Source organism: Corylus avellana, chromosome ca5, assembly GCF_901000735.1.
Source record: "Corylus avellana chromosome ca5, CavTom2PMs-1.0".
Taxonomy (NCBI): domain Eukaryota; kingdom Viridiplantae; phylum Streptophyta; class Magnoliopsida; order Fagales; family Betulaceae; genus Corylus; species Corylus avellana.
Genome location: NC_081545.1, coordinates 1811893 through 1829352, shown reverse-complemented (window position 1 = coordinate 1829352; position 17460 = coordinate 1811893). Strand labels below are relative to the sequence as shown.

At 34.4% G+C, this 17460-nt stretch overlaps 3 protein-coding genes and 1 non-coding gene across 4 annotated transcripts; 2 read left to right on the top strand and 2 right to left on the bottom strand.

Moving 5' to 3' along the window:
- Positions 1 to 4121: 4121 nt before the first annotated feature.
- LOC132183387 (cytochrome b561 and DOMON domain-containing protein At5g47530-like) lies at positions 4122 to 5935 on the top strand. Its single transcript, XM_059596815.1, has one exon. The coding sequence runs from the start codon at positions 5139 to 5141 to the stop codon at positions 5700 to 5702; it is 564 nt and encodes a 187-aa protein (XP_059452798.1). The 5' UTR covers positions 4122 to 5138; the 3' UTR covers positions 5703 to 5935.
- Positions 5936 to 6034: 99 nt separating this feature from the next.
- Positions 6035 to 10073, bottom strand: LOC132183386 (GCN5-related N-acetyltransferase 9). The gene is made up of 6 exons (XM_059596814.1): positions 9815 to 10073; positions 9454 to 9525; positions 9146 to 9233; positions 7751 to 7883; positions 7454 to 7492; positions 6035 to 6347 (listed from the first exon to the last, which is right to left on the bottom strand). Exons 1-6 carry the CDS (start codon positions 9996 to 9998, stop codon positions 6267 to 6269), a joined length of 597 nt encoding a protein of 198 aa, XP_059452797.1. The 5' UTR covers positions 9999 to 10073; the 3' UTR covers positions 6035 to 6266.
- Positions 10074 to 12305: 2232 nt separating this feature from the next.
- On the top strand, positions 12306 to 13745 carry LOC132182504 (cytochrome b561 and DOMON domain-containing protein At2g04850). The gene has a single exon (XM_059595769.1). The coding sequence runs from the start codon at positions 12395 to 12397 to the stop codon at positions 13595 to 13597; it is 1203 nt and encodes a 400-aa protein (XP_059451752.1). The 5' UTR covers positions 12306 to 12394; the 3' UTR covers positions 13598 to 13745.
- Positions 13746 to 14042: 297 nt separating this feature from the next.
- On the bottom strand, positions 14043 to 14123 carry TRNAL-CAG (transfer RNA leucine (anticodon CAG)). The gene has a single exon. It is a non-coding gene; the product is annotated as a tRNA-Leu (tRNA).
- Between the last annotated feature and the right edge of the window lie 3337 nt (positions 14124 to 17460).

Genomic DNA, 17460 nt, shown 5'->3' with positions numbered 1-17460 from the left:
TATTTTTATTTTTCGACATATCCGTACAAATACAGTTGAAGAGTCCGACCCGTTTAATTAAATGGGTCGAATTATAATTGACTCATAATGACATAATTTGAATTTGACATGTTATATTTAGGACTGATCATTTTTTACACGAACCCGTACGAAATTAGTAGATTAGACTCGAGGGTTTTGACTTAATTAATTAAATAAGTTGGATTAAAGTTGACTTATATAATCTTATACTATTACCTCGACATCATTTCAACATGTTACACGAACAAAAATTATAGCACACCTTGCCATATGATAACATATATATTATTAAATCCGTAAAATTTAAATTAATGTCCAATTGATCGGTGGTATAGCAAAGAAAGTCAAAATAAAAATGAAGAACTTTCTATTATTCAGACCCAAAAAAGAAAGAAAAAAAATAAAAAATAATAATGAACGTGTTGACTTGGGCATGGCCTTTTGACATTTTCGTTGAGTTTTTCATTTCACACCACAAAATTGCGACGGAATTTTACGGTCATATATTGACAAAGCCGTACACACGAAGCAATAGTCACCTTGGTGGGGTCCACATAGCGTGCTGGTCAAACTACGTTAAACATGCGTCATGACTCGTGATCCACCGACGTTGTCTTGATCCGACGGTGACCGTTCAATCAACAGTCTCTTGGCTTTTTTCCCGATTTACATTTGGCCGAGAGTTAGGGGTGTTGTTTGGTAACCTAGATTGATTATAATTTATAATTTATTGGCTACAAAAATAAATAATATCTCTAATTATCTAATACACTCATGGCCAATAGCTTTGATGTAAAACCATCACATGAAGAATTAACTTCTTTTTTTTTTTTTCTTGTTTATAATTATTATTTTTTTAAAAAAAAAAGAGTAATAAATATAACTTGCAATTGGGGACAAGAATCATGTGCTTCCACATGGGAAATTTTTCTGGCCAACCAACCGGCCGTTTTAAAGCAAAAATAGTAAAAAATATTTAGTCCTAAAAAAAATGATTAAATGATTTTTTTTTGGTGGATGTGATAAGGGTGATTATGAATAGGCTATTTCAATTTTTTTTTTTAAAAAAAAAATACTGACTTACACATTCTATTTAGGTTTTGTGCTTTTTTAAAAAAAAAAAACAGAGATTCACGTCATCATACTTAAAAACGTGATGTCTGTTATAGATAAATTTTTTAAAATGGGAATAATCTAAACTAACCCCGTTTGGCTTGAAGGTGTTTTTAGCTATCCTTTATGGCCGGTCTAGTGGTAACCGACCCACTCACAGTCACAAGGGCCATGATGGTGTTTTAGCTAGCCACCCCATATTGACCAAAGGGGTTGGCCAAGCCACCCCTAATTTTGGCAAATATAATTTTTTTTCAATTTTTTTTTTTTTTTAAGTTTTAATGCTTTTTTTAAGTTTTTTTTTTAATGTTTAAATAATATTAAAAACTGATCTAAAACAAGTGTTGCGTTTTTTAAGCATTGTGAAGTATATTTGTGTTAAAAAGTAGAAAGAACCTCGACGAAAGATGCAAGTTGGTATTTAGATTTATGACAGGTACCAAAAAAATGCATTTAACCCTGATAGATAACTTAAAACACAAAACGCTCTTAAACACATCAAAAACATTTTTCACAATATATTTTTCAAATAAAAATACAAAATACACTCCCAAATCATATTAACAAGAATACCCTTTGATACTTTGATACTGTTAGCTATGACTATGAGACACCCTTGTGTGGTGTCAAGAAGCTCAGGGACAAATTTCCATAAAATTAGGCAGGAGTCAACTAATCATATGTAATTGTCTTGTTAATGCATTCCAGCCTATACAATAAACTACTCTCACTGCCCTCTCTCCTGTGTTTCCAGCTTCCCAACTTGTATTTAAGAAATGCAAAAGAGCTAGGGTTAATTAATTATTAGTTAGGACACTACCAACCAAATAAAAAATTCCCCCATAAAATCAAAATAATTTTGTTCTGCTAGTTATAAAATAAAGAAATGATAATCATTCATTCAATCACCTATAATAATACCCACTTAGATACTTATATATATATATATATATTAAAGGTGAAAACCTAGGAAATTTAATTTGAGAAATTGACCCAAGCTTTTTTTTTTTTTTTTGGTCAAATAAGGACCTATGACTATGAGGCACTCTCCGTCCAAGTCTTAATGGGGTTTTTTTTGCCAAGTGGCCTACTTTACACATAAAAACCAAAAAGAAAAATTCAATGCTTCGTTTTGGTATAAGGTGGAAACCTAAGGGGTTGGAAGCAATTTTCCAAACTATTTTTAAATGGGAATTCAATGTTTCACAAAAGTTGACTTCCTCTATCTTTCTTCTCTGAGCAAATGATGAAAATTACAAGTAGTTGTCTATTAAGGAGTAGTTTAAGTGAAAAAAATAATAAAAACAAAAAATTAACAAAAAAAAAAAATTACAAGCAGCTTTTGTTAACAAAAAAAGGTTGTGTTTTTTATTTTTTAAAATAAAAATCTTAACAAACAAATTTAAATATAAAATATTCCTAAAAATACAAAGACAATTCTTCTTAAAATATATATATATATATATATATATATATAATCAGGACAAGGGGGGTTCGGAGTTTTTGTATTTTCTCATAGGCTGTGTTTGGCAATGGAATGAAAAAAGAGAGTGAAACGGTATTGTAGCAGATTTAATTGATATGAGAGAGAAAAAAAAAATATTTTGTATAAAAAAATGAAAAAATTTGTTTTGTATTTATTTTTTTATTTGAATAATAATAAAAAATAATTGATGTGATATAAAAAGTAAAAATATTGGAATTGATTTTAAGAAGAATTTTTAGAGTTTTTTTGTCCAATCCGGCCCGATTCGATCATTTGCCAAACACAGTCATACATTCCTAGGGTGGTGTTTGGCAAACAACACCAAACACCACCACACTTCTTAGATGTAAAAATAAAAAATAAAAAATAAAATAATAATTGGTATGAGAAAATGAAAAGGTGGTATTCGAAAGTGAAAAATTTTTGTTTTATAATGATTTTTTTATTTGAATAGTAATAAAAAGTAAATGATGTGATATAAAAAGTGAATGATTTAATATAAAAGTAAGAATAATTTTTTTTTGATAAAAAAAAAAAAAAAAAAGAATTAAATAACATGAAGGAAAGTGAGGGGATGATAAGGAGCTTAACAAACAACGCCCTACAAATTAATTGGATTTGACCAAGAACAAATCCAAAAACAGTCAATTTCAGAAGCGGCGGCCGAAAAGTTTGTAATACGAAAAACACGCGGTCCAAGACACACGTTGTCCGACCTTCTGGAACCTTTTAATTCCCATGCAGACCTAACGTCACGACGACGGTGGCAGAAAATCCGCCCCATCCCCATCCAACTAAGATATGAGAAAGAATCAAAGCAAAGATTCAAATATCTTACCTAACATCTTCATAAAACGACCCCATTTTGCATTGCATTTAAAACAGTAGCCTTCTTTGACGTTTCATATTTAAATCAAGTCTGTCAAAAAAAATTAAATCAAGTCGGCTTAGATGGATTTATTTCTTTATTAAATGATAACGTTTGAAGAAACTTTTACGCTGACTCGTATAACTTTCATTTTTATTATTATTTTGAAAAAATCTTAAATATAGTTTAAATTATTGTAATTGTGGGTTTGTGTGTATGAATGTGTACATACTATAAGACAAACATAAACTCGAATATTAAATTGCTTAGGATTCAACTTATTTTATCTAATTAACTCAAATAATAAAATTTTAATAATAATTAATTAACTAATAATTAGTGTAGATTTACCACACAAAAAAAAAAAAAAAAATTAAACAATCTCGTGAACAAGTTCAAGTTCGTTCGAAAAATAAATAAACAAAGTTTAAGCAGATTATCTAGTGCGGTAATAATCTCAAGCTTAGCTCATGTTCGAAAAAAAAAAATTAAACGAATCAAATTTGAACATTCAATATTCGACTGAACTCGACTTTATTAAAGATATAGATGACTCATCAAAATTCAAAATTTTTATTACATCACAACTTACAAACCAAAGGTATCTCAATCAGATGCAATGAGTTGGTTGTATTGTATGCAATAGGGCAGTTCATGTGAGAAGGCACCCGACCTAACTTGCTCAGACAAAAAGTTTAAATACCTACTCGGATGGCCTTACTTGCCCAACCAAGTAAAGCTTGAGTGCCTTCTCAGCCCATTGCAACCTATCCCCGTCCATCCCATATCAACATGTCACATTTAAAACTTCATGTTGTTTTAACAACTTCTCACCAGCAATAATCTTTCTATATCATTGACTTCTTACACGTAAACCTTGTACATTTTCTTAATGGAACCAATTCTAGAGGTTGGTGAAAATGCTTATCTTTTCCTGTCAAAAAGGTTGTCTTCTCACGCTAAGAGAGTTATAGGCCACCTATAGGTTTCCTGGTTCCTTGTTGGTTGATCAAACAGTGCTCATTTTGTGGACTAGGCTTTGCTGTTGAACTGGTGGGAAAAAGCTGTTGCATAATAGGAGAAAAGTAGGACCATGGAAAGATGATCACGCAAGAATGAAGAAATCTCTAATGGACTATTTCATTTCATTTTATTATTTTCCCCATTCTGAGATTGCAGTAATTCACAGAAAACTGACATATTGAACCAATCAATATGCAACCACTCGACTTACAAATTACAACCATTATCTATATAAAAGCCCAACACTTTCTTTGATCTCCTCATACAGACTAACACCTTTGAGGACTTCTCAATTCTATGAAACATTCTGCTCCAATCTTGGATAAGTATCCACAGCACAGAGATAGTAACCATTTCTGTTTCATTAAGATTTTAGTGTCTAATCCCTAGAGCCATCCATTGGCATCTTCAAAACAAAAAGATTGGTATATTCATCTCTGCAACACTGCCCAAATGAGTTTTTAAGCTTCTACAACACTTCTAATTTCCATTCAACAATTTTTGCAAGTATTTCAGCAATATTAAAAAATGTTTTGACCCAACAGCTGGCCCCAATTCTCAGACCCTCTTTCCCCAGGAAATCATTTTAGTCCTAAGCCCAAGGAAGCCCTAAAATTTAAGTCTCCAATGGCTGTAACCTCCAGAATCATGCTGATAATTTGCATCATCACCTCTCTACTCTATATTTCCACCGCTCAAACCTGCTCAAGCTACACCTTTTCAACTAACGAAGTATTCGATTCCTGCATCGACCTTCCAGTACTACAGGCCCATCTGCACTGGAACTACATTCCATCGACCAGAAGCATTCAAATTGCGTACAGAGCAACTCAAACTTCTACAGGATGGATTGCATGGGCAATCAATCCGACCGGAACAGGGATGGCTGGATCACAAGCTATTGTTGCTTTTCACAATTCTAGTGGTATTATGACAGTTTATACAACACCAATAACCAGTTACACCCCTTCGATGAAACCGGAGACTCTTAGCTTTCCAGTTTCAAACCTCTCAGCAATGTATGCCAACAATGAAATGACTTTCTTTGCTGTTGTGGGTCCACTACAGAATGGAACTACCGTTAATCATGTCTGGCAAGCTGGAAGTTCAGTTTCAAATGGTATCCCTCAGATTCATCCAACATCAGGATCCAATGTCCAATCAAAGGGTTCACTGGACCTTTCAAAGTAGAAACAAATATTAAACTTCAGAATGGCTGTCCTCAAGTTTGCCTCCTTCGACTACTTCAACTATCTTTGCAAGTACAATGACTTTGGTCCTTTGTTCAGTCATTACTCTTGCTATGACTATATTTACCTAAATTACTAGTTTTCACGTGCTTGTTATGTTATTGTAGACTCTCCAGATACAGTAACTTCCACATTAATGCAAACTGGCTCTGTCCTACTATATCCCAGCATCAACTACTTGCAAATATTCTCATACAGAGACTCCACATTCTGCAAAATATTTTTACAAGCACAGTTTATCCAAGATGCTAGCTTAGACTATAGAAAAGAGGATCAAAGGACAAAAAGAATAGGACTCACAAATTAGCAAAAATGATCTATCAATAATTCCTACATTCAAGTGAACCATCCTTTTAACAAGATGAATAGTTTTAACCTATTTATGGTCCAAACGTGCATAAACACTGACAGAAGCTTATTCTTTTTCTTTTTTTTTGATAAGTAATAACTGACAGAAGCTTATTCTAATACAGATAAATGAAGTGAACAGTCATGTTCATTAGGGCTATGTATGTGTGACGACATTACCCAGCAAATTCAACAGTTCCTCATGCCTGGGCTTTGTTACTTGTAACTCCAAAGTCACCTGTCAAGTGAGTACAGAACAACATATGTTAAGTAGATGGATTCAGCAGAGGACAGTTGAAGTTATATGACACACACTCAAGTATATTCTGCCAATGTAAAAGTTTATTCCTTTGGATAGTTAGGAAACAAAAGCCCACTAATTCAGCAAAAACTCAGTTCAGCCTGTCTATAATCATAAAAGTCTGCTCCGTTTGTTAACCGCTTGTTGGGGTGTTTATTATTTGAAATTTGGAGTGGGTGTTTTATGGTGTTTTCTTTCAATGCCCATATCCCTAGTGAACTATTGACAGCCTAGTGAGTCATTCAAGCAAGCTACCTACTGCCTTGTCACATTCTCTATCACCCAGCCATTGATTTTTTCCACCCAAAAAGGCAAACACCGAAAGGCTTTCCCAGTTCCATTGAAGTGCGAACACACTCATTCAAAAATATCCTACGCTCTTCACGGTAAAGCCTATTGTGAGAGAACGAGTGCGGACTGATAAAGCCTAAGGTGAGAGGACTGTTCACTGTGGACAAAGGACGTGATATCAGTTCAAAAAGAAACATGAGAAGGGGTTAACAAACGCATCTGCTTTCTCCCGTGTGTTTTGAAAACAAAGAATGGGGCCAAGAGGGGTTAACAAGCCAGCGGAATGAAGAAAAGAACATGACTAACCCCATGGTAGATCCAGTTTAATGTACAATAACTTGCCAACTAACTGTCAACCAACTAGTTTGGACAATTTCTCTTCTGGTACTGATTTAACATGATTAAATAGATCCAACCCATTAGATAATGGGCTCCTAAACTATTCACGAAACTTACATGACAGAAACTTTTTTGAGAACTTCAACCTTATCAATGCCCATTGTTTAAGAGGTGAGAATTATTGCAAGGTTGATAATGGAGGAGGAATATTTTCTTTCATTAATATCAAGAGTCCCATGGCTCCTACTTCCTCGTAAGTTAATGAAAACAAAGGCAAGTATAAACACTTGGTGATGTAAATGATCTGGTTCAAGTTTAGATAACTTCTTCATAAGCCGATACAATGACAACTGCACAGATGCATGGGGATATAGCTATGTATTCTGGACTTCCAAAAGATATAATACGCTTACCTCTTTAAATATTTCACTATAAGAAGTCTCTTCGAATCCCTACACCAATCACAGATGAGTTTAATCAGCCTTACTCAAGGACAAAGTTTAAACGCAAGTATCATATGTTGTGTAGACAAACAAGAAAATGTAGATAAGGGGTCAGGACGGATTAAATGCAGATCATCTATATGTAAGTACAGGTGTGGCACTTCACTTGCGTGCGAGATTATGGAAAAAATTTATCCAAAGAATGGCTAACTTTGCATGAACGAGCAGAAATTAAATTAAATGCATGTTAAAGAGAGAGAGAGAGACCAATTTCTGGAACAAGGTAAGAGATGCTCCGTTTGAATCTCCAATTTTAGAGCGGAAGATGTGGATCCCTAAGTTCTCAACTGCAAAGGCCATCATAATCAAGACAGATTCCTTTCCAAGTCCTTTACCCCGACTATGCTAGCAAGAAGAAAATGATCAGAAATAAGATTGAGAGGAATTATATATATGATATGAATAAGTACTAATAAAGTTTTTTCCCTTTTCTTAAACTTAAAGGGTCAAAATATTTATAAATTCCACAACTATTTAAAAAAGACAATATTTTAGATATAACTTTCAACAAGGAGTGTCAATGATCAGCCTATCCTAATGTACTTACCACATATAAATTGACAACCATATTTTAAAGTAGATTCGTTGTCATATTACTTGCTAATCATCCAGTCTGGGATAATGACGAAGGGTTAATACAATACATAAATAGAACAAAGAAAAGATGATATTTTGCAGCCTGTCCATTTGCCCGAAGGTCCTGCTCCTGTAGCAGATTCTGCTCCCCCAACGGTAGTCTTATCCTCTATGAACATAAGATTGGATCTAGATAAACTTGGATGACATCTGTGTTTCTAAAACCTGAGTACTGGACTCAAGAAAAGATGATAACAATAAAATCTCTAATACAAAAGTGATTGTCAAAATATTAATTAAATTATTAAATTCACCATTTCTTATCAGCTTAAGCTTTTAGAATAAGTGGCGATTTACATGGTACCAGAGCAAAGGTTTTGAGTTCGAACCTGACTCCATAATTTCAGTTAACAATTTCACGTGTTGGGCCTCACTTATTGAGAAGGAGTTTAAGCTCCATGTGGGGAAAGTGTTAAAAAATCAGTTAAATTAGTAAATCTGCAATTTCCTATGAACTTAAGCTTTTGGGATAAGTAATGATTCAACAGTGATAATCACCAATGAAAGTTAAGGTCAAGAAAAAGGTCTACACCTTCACAATCACATGAGACACTTTCGTTTTTTTTTTTGGTAAAGTATGATTCCAGGTTCACTCCCAAAATCTAAATACATATATACATCTACACATACATACAGACATACATGTACATATGTTTATTTGTGACTCTTACTAAATATGGCATGCTCCACTTGCTGCATGTCAGAACTCATTACATAACTATATATGATTTATTCACAGCTTCCCTTTCCTAAAGAATTATTAAATGCATAGCAAAAAAAAAACAAGGAAAACAAGTGAAACCCAACTCCCAGCATAAGGATTATGAATATGCCAAAATTGCTTACATTGAAAAGGCATATAAATGGAGACAAAAGTAAAGGAAAAGACAATTGGCAACGATACAAGCACTTCACCCACTAAATTAGCATCTGTTTATCATCAGAAGTAAGTAGAGGTCACTGTACCTTTTCGGTTCAGCTATCATTATTTCAATTTCTGCCATATGGGGATCATCCAAGTCGTTCATGTATAGGTTCACATCACCAACCATGGCTGGAAAAAGAGTGTAATTCTAGTTAATCTTAGAGTGTTCAAATGAATCACTATATTTGTATATGGGAAGCAAAATTTACTCTATTTATTCAAGGGTAACTTATTCATCTCGCAGACTAAAAAAGTTTGGTTTTTTTTTTTTTTTTTTTTTTTTAATACCCCAATTTATCAGAAAACCAACAAAAGGGTAATTGGCAAAAAGGGCGCAAATTTAACTGACCTTCAACATGGGGGTCTCCATGAGTGAACTCTCCAACAAGCATCTCCTTATCCAATACAATGAAAGTCTGCTCTGCAAAACCCACCCCCAAATCCTTAATGATTCCCACACAATACAACAAACCCAGTCTAGCTGTGCCACAAGAAATCAAAAACACACCCAGATATAAAAAGTACAATCAAAACCGAGAAAACCCAACTGAGTTTTATGTGCAAAAACCCATGCCCAAAACCTTAATCATCATTCATCCATAATGAAACAACATATTCACATTCATTTGGTGCGCTAAAAGATCGAAAATCAGACACACACACACACACAGACATCGAGAGAGAGAGAGAGAGAGAGAGAGAGAGAGAACTGTGGGGGTCTTGGGTCCAGGAGAGCTGCATGTGAAATTCCTGGTCAAGGGTGAGGGGCTCAGAGCCGGTGGCTTCAAGGAGAGCCGGGTCTTGCATCCACTCATGGTACTTGGGTACGTGTGCTTCCATGTACGGTACCATTATCACCTTCTTTCCCTCCAAACTCACACTCTTTTTCTCCATCTTTTGCTCTCTCTCTCCCTCTGTTATTCGCTGCTCGCTCAAATTCCTTTGTCTTGTCCCACAGACAGAAGGTCGTCAGTGCTGTTCCTTCTTTCAAATGAACGACCGCTCCGTTTTTCGCCAGCTTATCTCATCCTCTCTCTCACCCAGAACGACATCCCGTTTTTCACCTATTCAAAGGTACAACTTGTCCTTGTAACACATGGACACTAGTTATAAAAAAAATTAGTTAATTTTTTTAAAAAAATAGAATCATGTATAAATTTTAATTTTACCTAATAAATAAGTAATGCAGCTCCTATAAGTGCCTCAATCTCCTCCCTTAAACTTTAGCATAATCGTCACGTCATACAGTGCTCCAATACTACATAATATTACAACCTAACTTTGATACAAAGTTTAATGATCTTGGAAAAGCACTAGCTATATTTACGCTATCAATCTATTACTCTAAAAAAACTAATCAATTTATCATTTTACCTATATCTTTATAAAATACTCACTCTTAGGCAGGGATGGATCTAGCTTTCAATTTTGAGGACGATCAAGGGCTAAAACTTTTTTGGGGAGGGACCAATTGGCAAAAAATATCTTCTTTTTTTTTTTTTTTTTACCTTAATTTTTTTTCTTGTAATTTGGGGGGATCAGACTACTCCCAGTCCCCCAATAGATTCATCTCTATCTATAAGGAGTTGAGATTTTCGGCTGCCTCAAGCGTCAGACATGACCTTTTTTTTTTTTTAATTAAAGAAGAGAGATATTAAAGTAAAATTTAAATTTGAGGTATTAGCACTAAATTTAGGATAATAAAATCATTTTTAAGTGATACCACCCCTAAAGGGTTAACCTTCCACCCATAGGTTTTAGTTTTAAATCAAAAAATAAATTTTGAGACATTAGAAATTAAATAATAACTTATAAAAATTTAATTAAAAAAAAAAATCTAGTAGGACTAGGAAGAGAGATTTTTCTACAATTTTTTTCTTTTTTTTAATAAAGTCACATCAGACTTTGGCAAACACTTATCTGACTCTTGGCAACCTGATAGCAGGACTCATCTATAAGACTATAGAGTATTCATCTAGTCTTCTTTTCAATGTGAGACCAAAGTATTACGAGGGTAGAGTGGATGTGATATTCTTGTGAGCCCAATTATAGGCTATGATGCTAGCTATTGCAGTGATTGAAAAAAATAAATAAAAAAATAAAAAATAAAAAAATAAAAAAAAACTAATATTTGATTCATTAGCTAATTTATAGTTAATGTTTTCTTGAAAGAGTCATTTGAATATCCTTTCCTTTTCTTCTATAAATGACTCATTTTAATAAATTTTAAGAAAAAGAAAGTAAATTGTATATCCACTTCCAACCGAAATGTAGTGATTACCCGTGATGATTATTCCTTCCAAATGAATTTGGATGGCACATTCTTTGACACCTATCAAAGGTTCAAATCAAAAGTTTCTTCGACAACTATCACTAAGGTGTACTTATCACAACTTAATCTGGTGGTGATGCAATAAATAATTACCTTAGGCTCACTCAACAGCTTAAAATAATTAGAGGGCTAAAACTCACTTAGTGGCAAGCATTCAAGAGACAATCCTATGGGGTCTCTCATAAAAAGGGGACACACGTTCTATGATACTATTGGATATTTTATGATTATAGTAAATCTCAGATCATGTGTTTTTGTTTTTCGCTTATTTTACTTTGTTATGTTGTATGAATAATATTATCAGCTAGTTATCAATGGATTGGTTTGAAAGTATTACTAGCAACCCTATTAAGATGGATCGATTTGATCGGTATAGTTTTGGGAGCGTTACATTGACAGACACGCATATTCTCTCATTTTTCACTTTCTCTATTCAGCTTTCTCTCAAAGAATCATTTACGGACTTAATTAGCATTGGAGGCTTCTCCGGTCTTTTCGGACCAGCAATTTTCAGTTACTTTTTTCGTCATTTTGCAAGAGATATGTCGTTAATCCGGCCATCCAAAACTATGCTTCAACATAATCCAAAAATGATTGAACTTGAGCTTCGTCCAAGTGGGTGCACATGTATGCTGTAATTGTTGGAGTTTCTAATTGGACTATTTCACTTATCACCATCGATTGCTTGGCTTCAAAGCTAAGCACAATCATCCATTTCCCTTCAAGACTTCCTTTCCTAATTCCACCAAACAGGCACTTTAATACTGCCTTACCTTCAAAGATAAGCCCACACTTTATTCTCCTAAAACGCTCAATAGCCATAATGACCCTCACTCTCCACACCCCTCCAAAACATCATTTACCAAACACATAAATGTTAACAAAAGCTTGCCAGCCTCCCCATTCAAGGCACTTCTAGTTATACTACTCCTCACTCTTCTAGCTAGCTACCACCACCATGCTCCTCCTCATCTTCCTCTTCCTCCTCCTCTCTTCCCATCTGGACGTCGCATTCTCCGCCCACTGCACCACCGTCACGGCCACCAAAACTTTCCAAAAATGCATGACACTCCCTACCCAACAAGCCTCTATAGCATGGACCTTCCACCCCCACAATGCCACTTTAGACCTTGTTTTCTTTGGCACCTTCATTTCACCCTCCGGCTGGGTTGGATGGGGGATTAATCCTACCTCCCCCGGAATGACCGGGGCACGTGCCTTAATCGCCTTCCCGGACCCGAATTCCGGTCAAATCATCCTCCTACCATTCATCCTAGACCCTACTGTAAAGCTCCAAAAATCCCCTCTCCTTTCACGCCCCCTCGATACCCATCTTCTCACTTCCTCCGCCACCTTATACGGCGGCAACATGGCCACAGTTCACAACGGTGCTACCATCCAAATCTACGCCACGTTGAAACTTGTACCAAACAAAACAAAGATCCACTATGTCTGGAACCGTGGACTCTATGTCCAAGGCTACTCACCAACCATACATCCAACCACCTCCAGTGACCTATCCTCCATTGTCACCATAGATGTCCGGTCCGGCTCCTCTGCTGCCCAACACGACAACATCAAAACGCTGAGAACTGCGCACGGAATCATAAACGCCATCTCATGGGGGCTTATTCTGCCAATTGGGGCGGTGACAGCGCGCTACCTTCGGCACATACAAGCGCTGGGGCCTGCTTGGTTTTATGTTCATGCAGGCATGCAATTGTCTGCGTTTTTCTTAGGAACTGTGGGGTTCGCCATCGGCATTCGGCTCGGCGAGCTGTCGCCGGGTGTGGAATATGGGCTTCACAGGAAGCTTGGTTTTGCAGTATTCTGCTTAGGAGGGCTGCAGACACTCGCTCTGTTGTTTAGGCCTAAAACCACAACCAAGTTCAGAAAGTACTGGAAATCTTACCACCATTTTGTTGGGTATTCTTGTGTTGTTCTTGGGGTTGTGAATGTTTTTGAAGGATTTGAAGTGATGGGAGCCAGCAGGTCATATTCAAAGCTGGGATATTGTCTGGGGCTTTCAACCTTGATCGGTGCCTGCATAGCTTTGGAGGTGAATTCATGGGTTATCTTCTGTAGGAAAGCCAAGGAAGACAAGCTGAGGAGAGAAGGATTAATTGGGAGTTCTGATAAAGGAAGTGGAATTCATAGTTGACAACTCAGAAATTTTGTGTGCTTCAAAATTCAAATGGTTCTTCATGCTCCTGCATGGAACTTAATTTTGTGAAAGTAGGTGAATCTTGAAGATCTTTGTCAATTTTCATGTTCAATATATATAATGTAAGGATTTTTTTTCTTCTTCTTCTTCTTCTTCTTTTTTCCTTAATGCTGCTTGATGTAACAGTTTTATGGATCATATTTATAGCCAACTACATGTTAAAACATTAATGTTTCAATTTGGTGTTGTATTAATTACGTACATGTAAAAATTATATCAAATTCAAGATATTATTAAAAGATCGAGTGTTTGACAAAGCAAGAATTAATTCAATTTGGTGTTGTATTAATTTTAAAAAATAAATCAACTCATGAATTAGGATTAATCGTATGACCTAGATTGACAATGAAAAGGACAAAGCAAGGGAGACTAAAAGAGATTGTGTCAAGAATGGGATTTGAACCCATGCCCTTTCGGACCAGTACCTGAAACTGGCGCCTTAGACCAACTCGGCCATCTTGACGTTGTTGATTCTTAGGACTTTTGAAAATAATTATATACAATACAATGCTTTTAGAGCTATTCTATTCTTGGAATAGTTATTTCTTATTTTACTTTATTCTTAAGAAATAGACTAGTGGTTATGTTTATTAAAGAATTTGTATTTTGTTTTTTTTTTTTCAAACTAAAAACATTAACAAACAACCAAAAACACAAAGCACTCCTAAAAACAAAATTCACATTTATGTCACATCATAACACTTTTCAAACCAATAATAAAAAATACCCTCCAAAACACATTAACAAACATAGGTCAATAATGGTGGCGTAACCAAATAACACAATAGTTATTCAATTCTGAATATACATGCCCATAGTAAAAATAAATAAAAAATTTGAATCCCTGCACGGAAAAGATTTTCCCCCGACCAATTAATATCACACTTCGAGAACAAGTGCTAAAATATGGACGAGTAATGTTGTAAACCATATTTTTACGTTACAATTATTTTACTTTGCCTAGAATGTAGCAATGCCAATTAGCCCTTATATATATTTAAAAGAGAGAGAGAGAGAGAGAGAGAGAGAGAGTTGATTAAAACTGTCATATTAATAGAGTGGGACAGTGCTTATGCTCGAGTATTAGGTTTATGAATTTTTTGAGTTTGGGGTTCTAAATCTATTTTGGGATTAGCTAAGAGCTTGTAAGAACTGATATACATTGTTGGAAACCTATACTTGAGTTGTAAGCTTTTGGTACTAATTTGTTACACTAAATCTTCTGTCAACCTCTTTCACATGCTTAATATATAGGCTCTCAACAGTTGTGATTGTAGTTTGGCATGGGTAACTTCAGGTTGAATTGTGACTTTTGTTATGGATTGGAAGTATGGGGCTCAACCCACAAGGCTAACAAGCCCATCTATCATTTAATTCTTATTGGCCTATATAACTAGTCCAAGAGAATGAGGGACTACTATTAGAATAGAAGCCCACACTCTCACTGACCCAATGGACAACCAACTCAAACACAACTTACTTGAAGCACATGTTCATAAGAATCCTATATGAAAAATAATGTATAATAGAAATTAGAGAAAGACAACTCATTAAAGGGTGGCAGAATTCATGACAATCACTTTATGAAAGCATACGACATAAATAATATTTAGCCTATATAAAGTCAATAGGAAGCTTAACTAAGGTATGTTCTTATAGTCTTATGCCCTAATCTCTATTTATCTTTTTCATTTTTACCTTTTATACTTTACTGACTTGAGCAGCAGAGGTGCGTTGACTTGATTTCAATCTAATGCACAGAGGGGCTATTCAAATGGTTATTTTTGTGTTTGCTGCTTGTGTGGGGTGGGAGTCTTGAGAGAACTTACAGCCTGTAAAAAGTAGGAATTTGATTCATCATACCCACCTTATGGAGAGACTAGCAAAAGTAGAGAAAATGCCATGTTCAACCCCCCACCTTTTCCTTCACTTTCGGACTTTTGGGCCAATAGTTTCTTCCCACTTTAAAATATCTCTCATATTCCCATCAGAAATATCAAAGAAGCACAAAAAGCAGAGGGGGCAAATGAGAGCAACGGCCAAACTGGTCCCTCTTTAATGGTGTCTCTATCATAATATCGTGGTTTCTTTAATTGAATTATCAGCTAGTGGCGTGACTTCCTTTGTATCATGCTTCCTTCAACGCACTATGCCTGCTCACTCTCAGACATGTCTTGGTGGAGACAATGTCGTGTGTCTGTGTGTGTTTGTGTGCATGTTCTCCGTGATTTTCTGGTCTACAAATTTTGCCATCTCAACAACAAAAGTGGGAGTACGATCAAACAACTGGCTAGGGGTGCAAAGGCGGGCGGTTAAAAACCGCCCGCTAACCGCTAACCGCTATAACCGCCAACCGCCTAACCGCCTAACCGTCTAACCGCATTAACCGCTAACCGCCTAACCGCTATAACCGCCTAGCGGTTAGCGGTTAGCGGTTATTGGGTCTACTAACCGTAACCGCTAACCGCTTTTTTATATAATATATTTTTATAATTATAATTATAAAAATATTTATACATATAACATAATCACTTGATCATTAAATCACAATTTTTTTAAAAAATAATTAAATCACAATTTGAGTATTAATATATTATCACTATAATTTATATGATTATATCATATAATCACTTGATCATTAAATCACAATTTTTTTAAAAAAAATAATTAAATCACAATTTGAGTATTAATATATTATCACTATAATTTATATGATTATATCATATGAGATTGATCATTAAATCATTTAATTATATAATAACAAATTATATATATATATATATATATATATAATATGACATAACTATAAGTATACCAATTCATACTAATACAACAATTAAATATCTAGAGACTTATTTCCAATGTATATTATAAACTTATAAGTTTATATATGTTATAAGTCTATATAAGTCTACATATGTATATGAATAATATAAATGTATAATATAAATACTTAATCATATGATTCAATGACAATTCAAATACTTTATTCAAGACTTCAAGTGAATCATATTATTAATGTACAATGATGATATGATTCGTATAATATCAAATTAAGTAATTGACATTAGATTAAACAATGACCAATGTGTTACTTATAAACAAAATTTAAGTATTAATGTATTATCATTATAATTTTAGTAATTTATATATTATCACTATAATTGATATGATTATATCACATGATGACTTGATCATTAAATCATATGATTATATAATAATAAATAATACATATATAATATGACATAACTCATAAGTCATAAGTCTACAAGTTAATCATATGATTCATGTACAATGATAATCACAATTGATTCAATTGAATTAAACAATATATTACTTATAACTACAAGTCTACAATTTAATTAAAGCATTATTAGATACTTTAGGAATTTAGGATTTAGGAGTTCGAACATTACCATTTACCATTAGATATTAAGTTCAATTCAAAGAAAAAAGATTATAAGTAAATATGATAAGAATTTAAATAATTAACCGGTTATGATTTAATATTTAAGGAAATTTTTTTAAAGTACAAGTAAACGTAAATTTTGGGTCAAATATTTTTGATTTTTCAATATGGGCTCTTTTTATAGCAATTGGGCCCAAGAAAATATTAAAAATACAAGAAAAAAAAATGAGGGTAAAAAAAAGCCCAAAAAAATAAGTCCAAAAAGCCTAAAAAAAAGCCCAATTTTAAAAAAGCGGTTAGCGGGCGGTTATCTATTTCGCTAACCGCTAACCGGCCGCTAACCGCTAACCGTTAACCGCTAGGCGGTTAGCGGTTGCGGTTAGTAAAATCT

What these genes read in the sequence shown, in the direction of transcription:
- LOC132183387 (XM_059596815.1), top strand. Translation starts at nt 5,139, where the DNA reads ATGGCTGTAACCTCCAGAATCATGCTGATAATTTGCATCATCACCTCT.
- LOC132183386 (XM_059596814.1), bottom strand. Translation starts at nt 9,998, where the DNA reads ATGGAGAAAAAGAGTGTGAGTTTGGAGGGAAAGAAGGTGATAATGGTA. An exon ending in CTGGACCCAAGACCCCCACA is followed by an intron (nt 9,526 to 9,814) that starts GTTCTCTCTCTC and finishes TGGGTTTTGCAG; the next exon opens with AGCAGACTTTCATTGTATTG. An exon ending in TTACCTTGTTCCAGAAATTG is followed by an intron (nt 7,493 to 7,750) that starts GTCTCTCTCTCT and finishes TGATTGGTGTAG; the next exon opens with GGATTCGAAGAGACTTCTTA.
- LOC132182504 (XM_059595769.1), top strand. Translation starts at nt 12,395, where the DNA reads ATGCTCCTCCTCATCTTCCTCTTCCTCCTCCTCTCTTCCCATCTGGAC.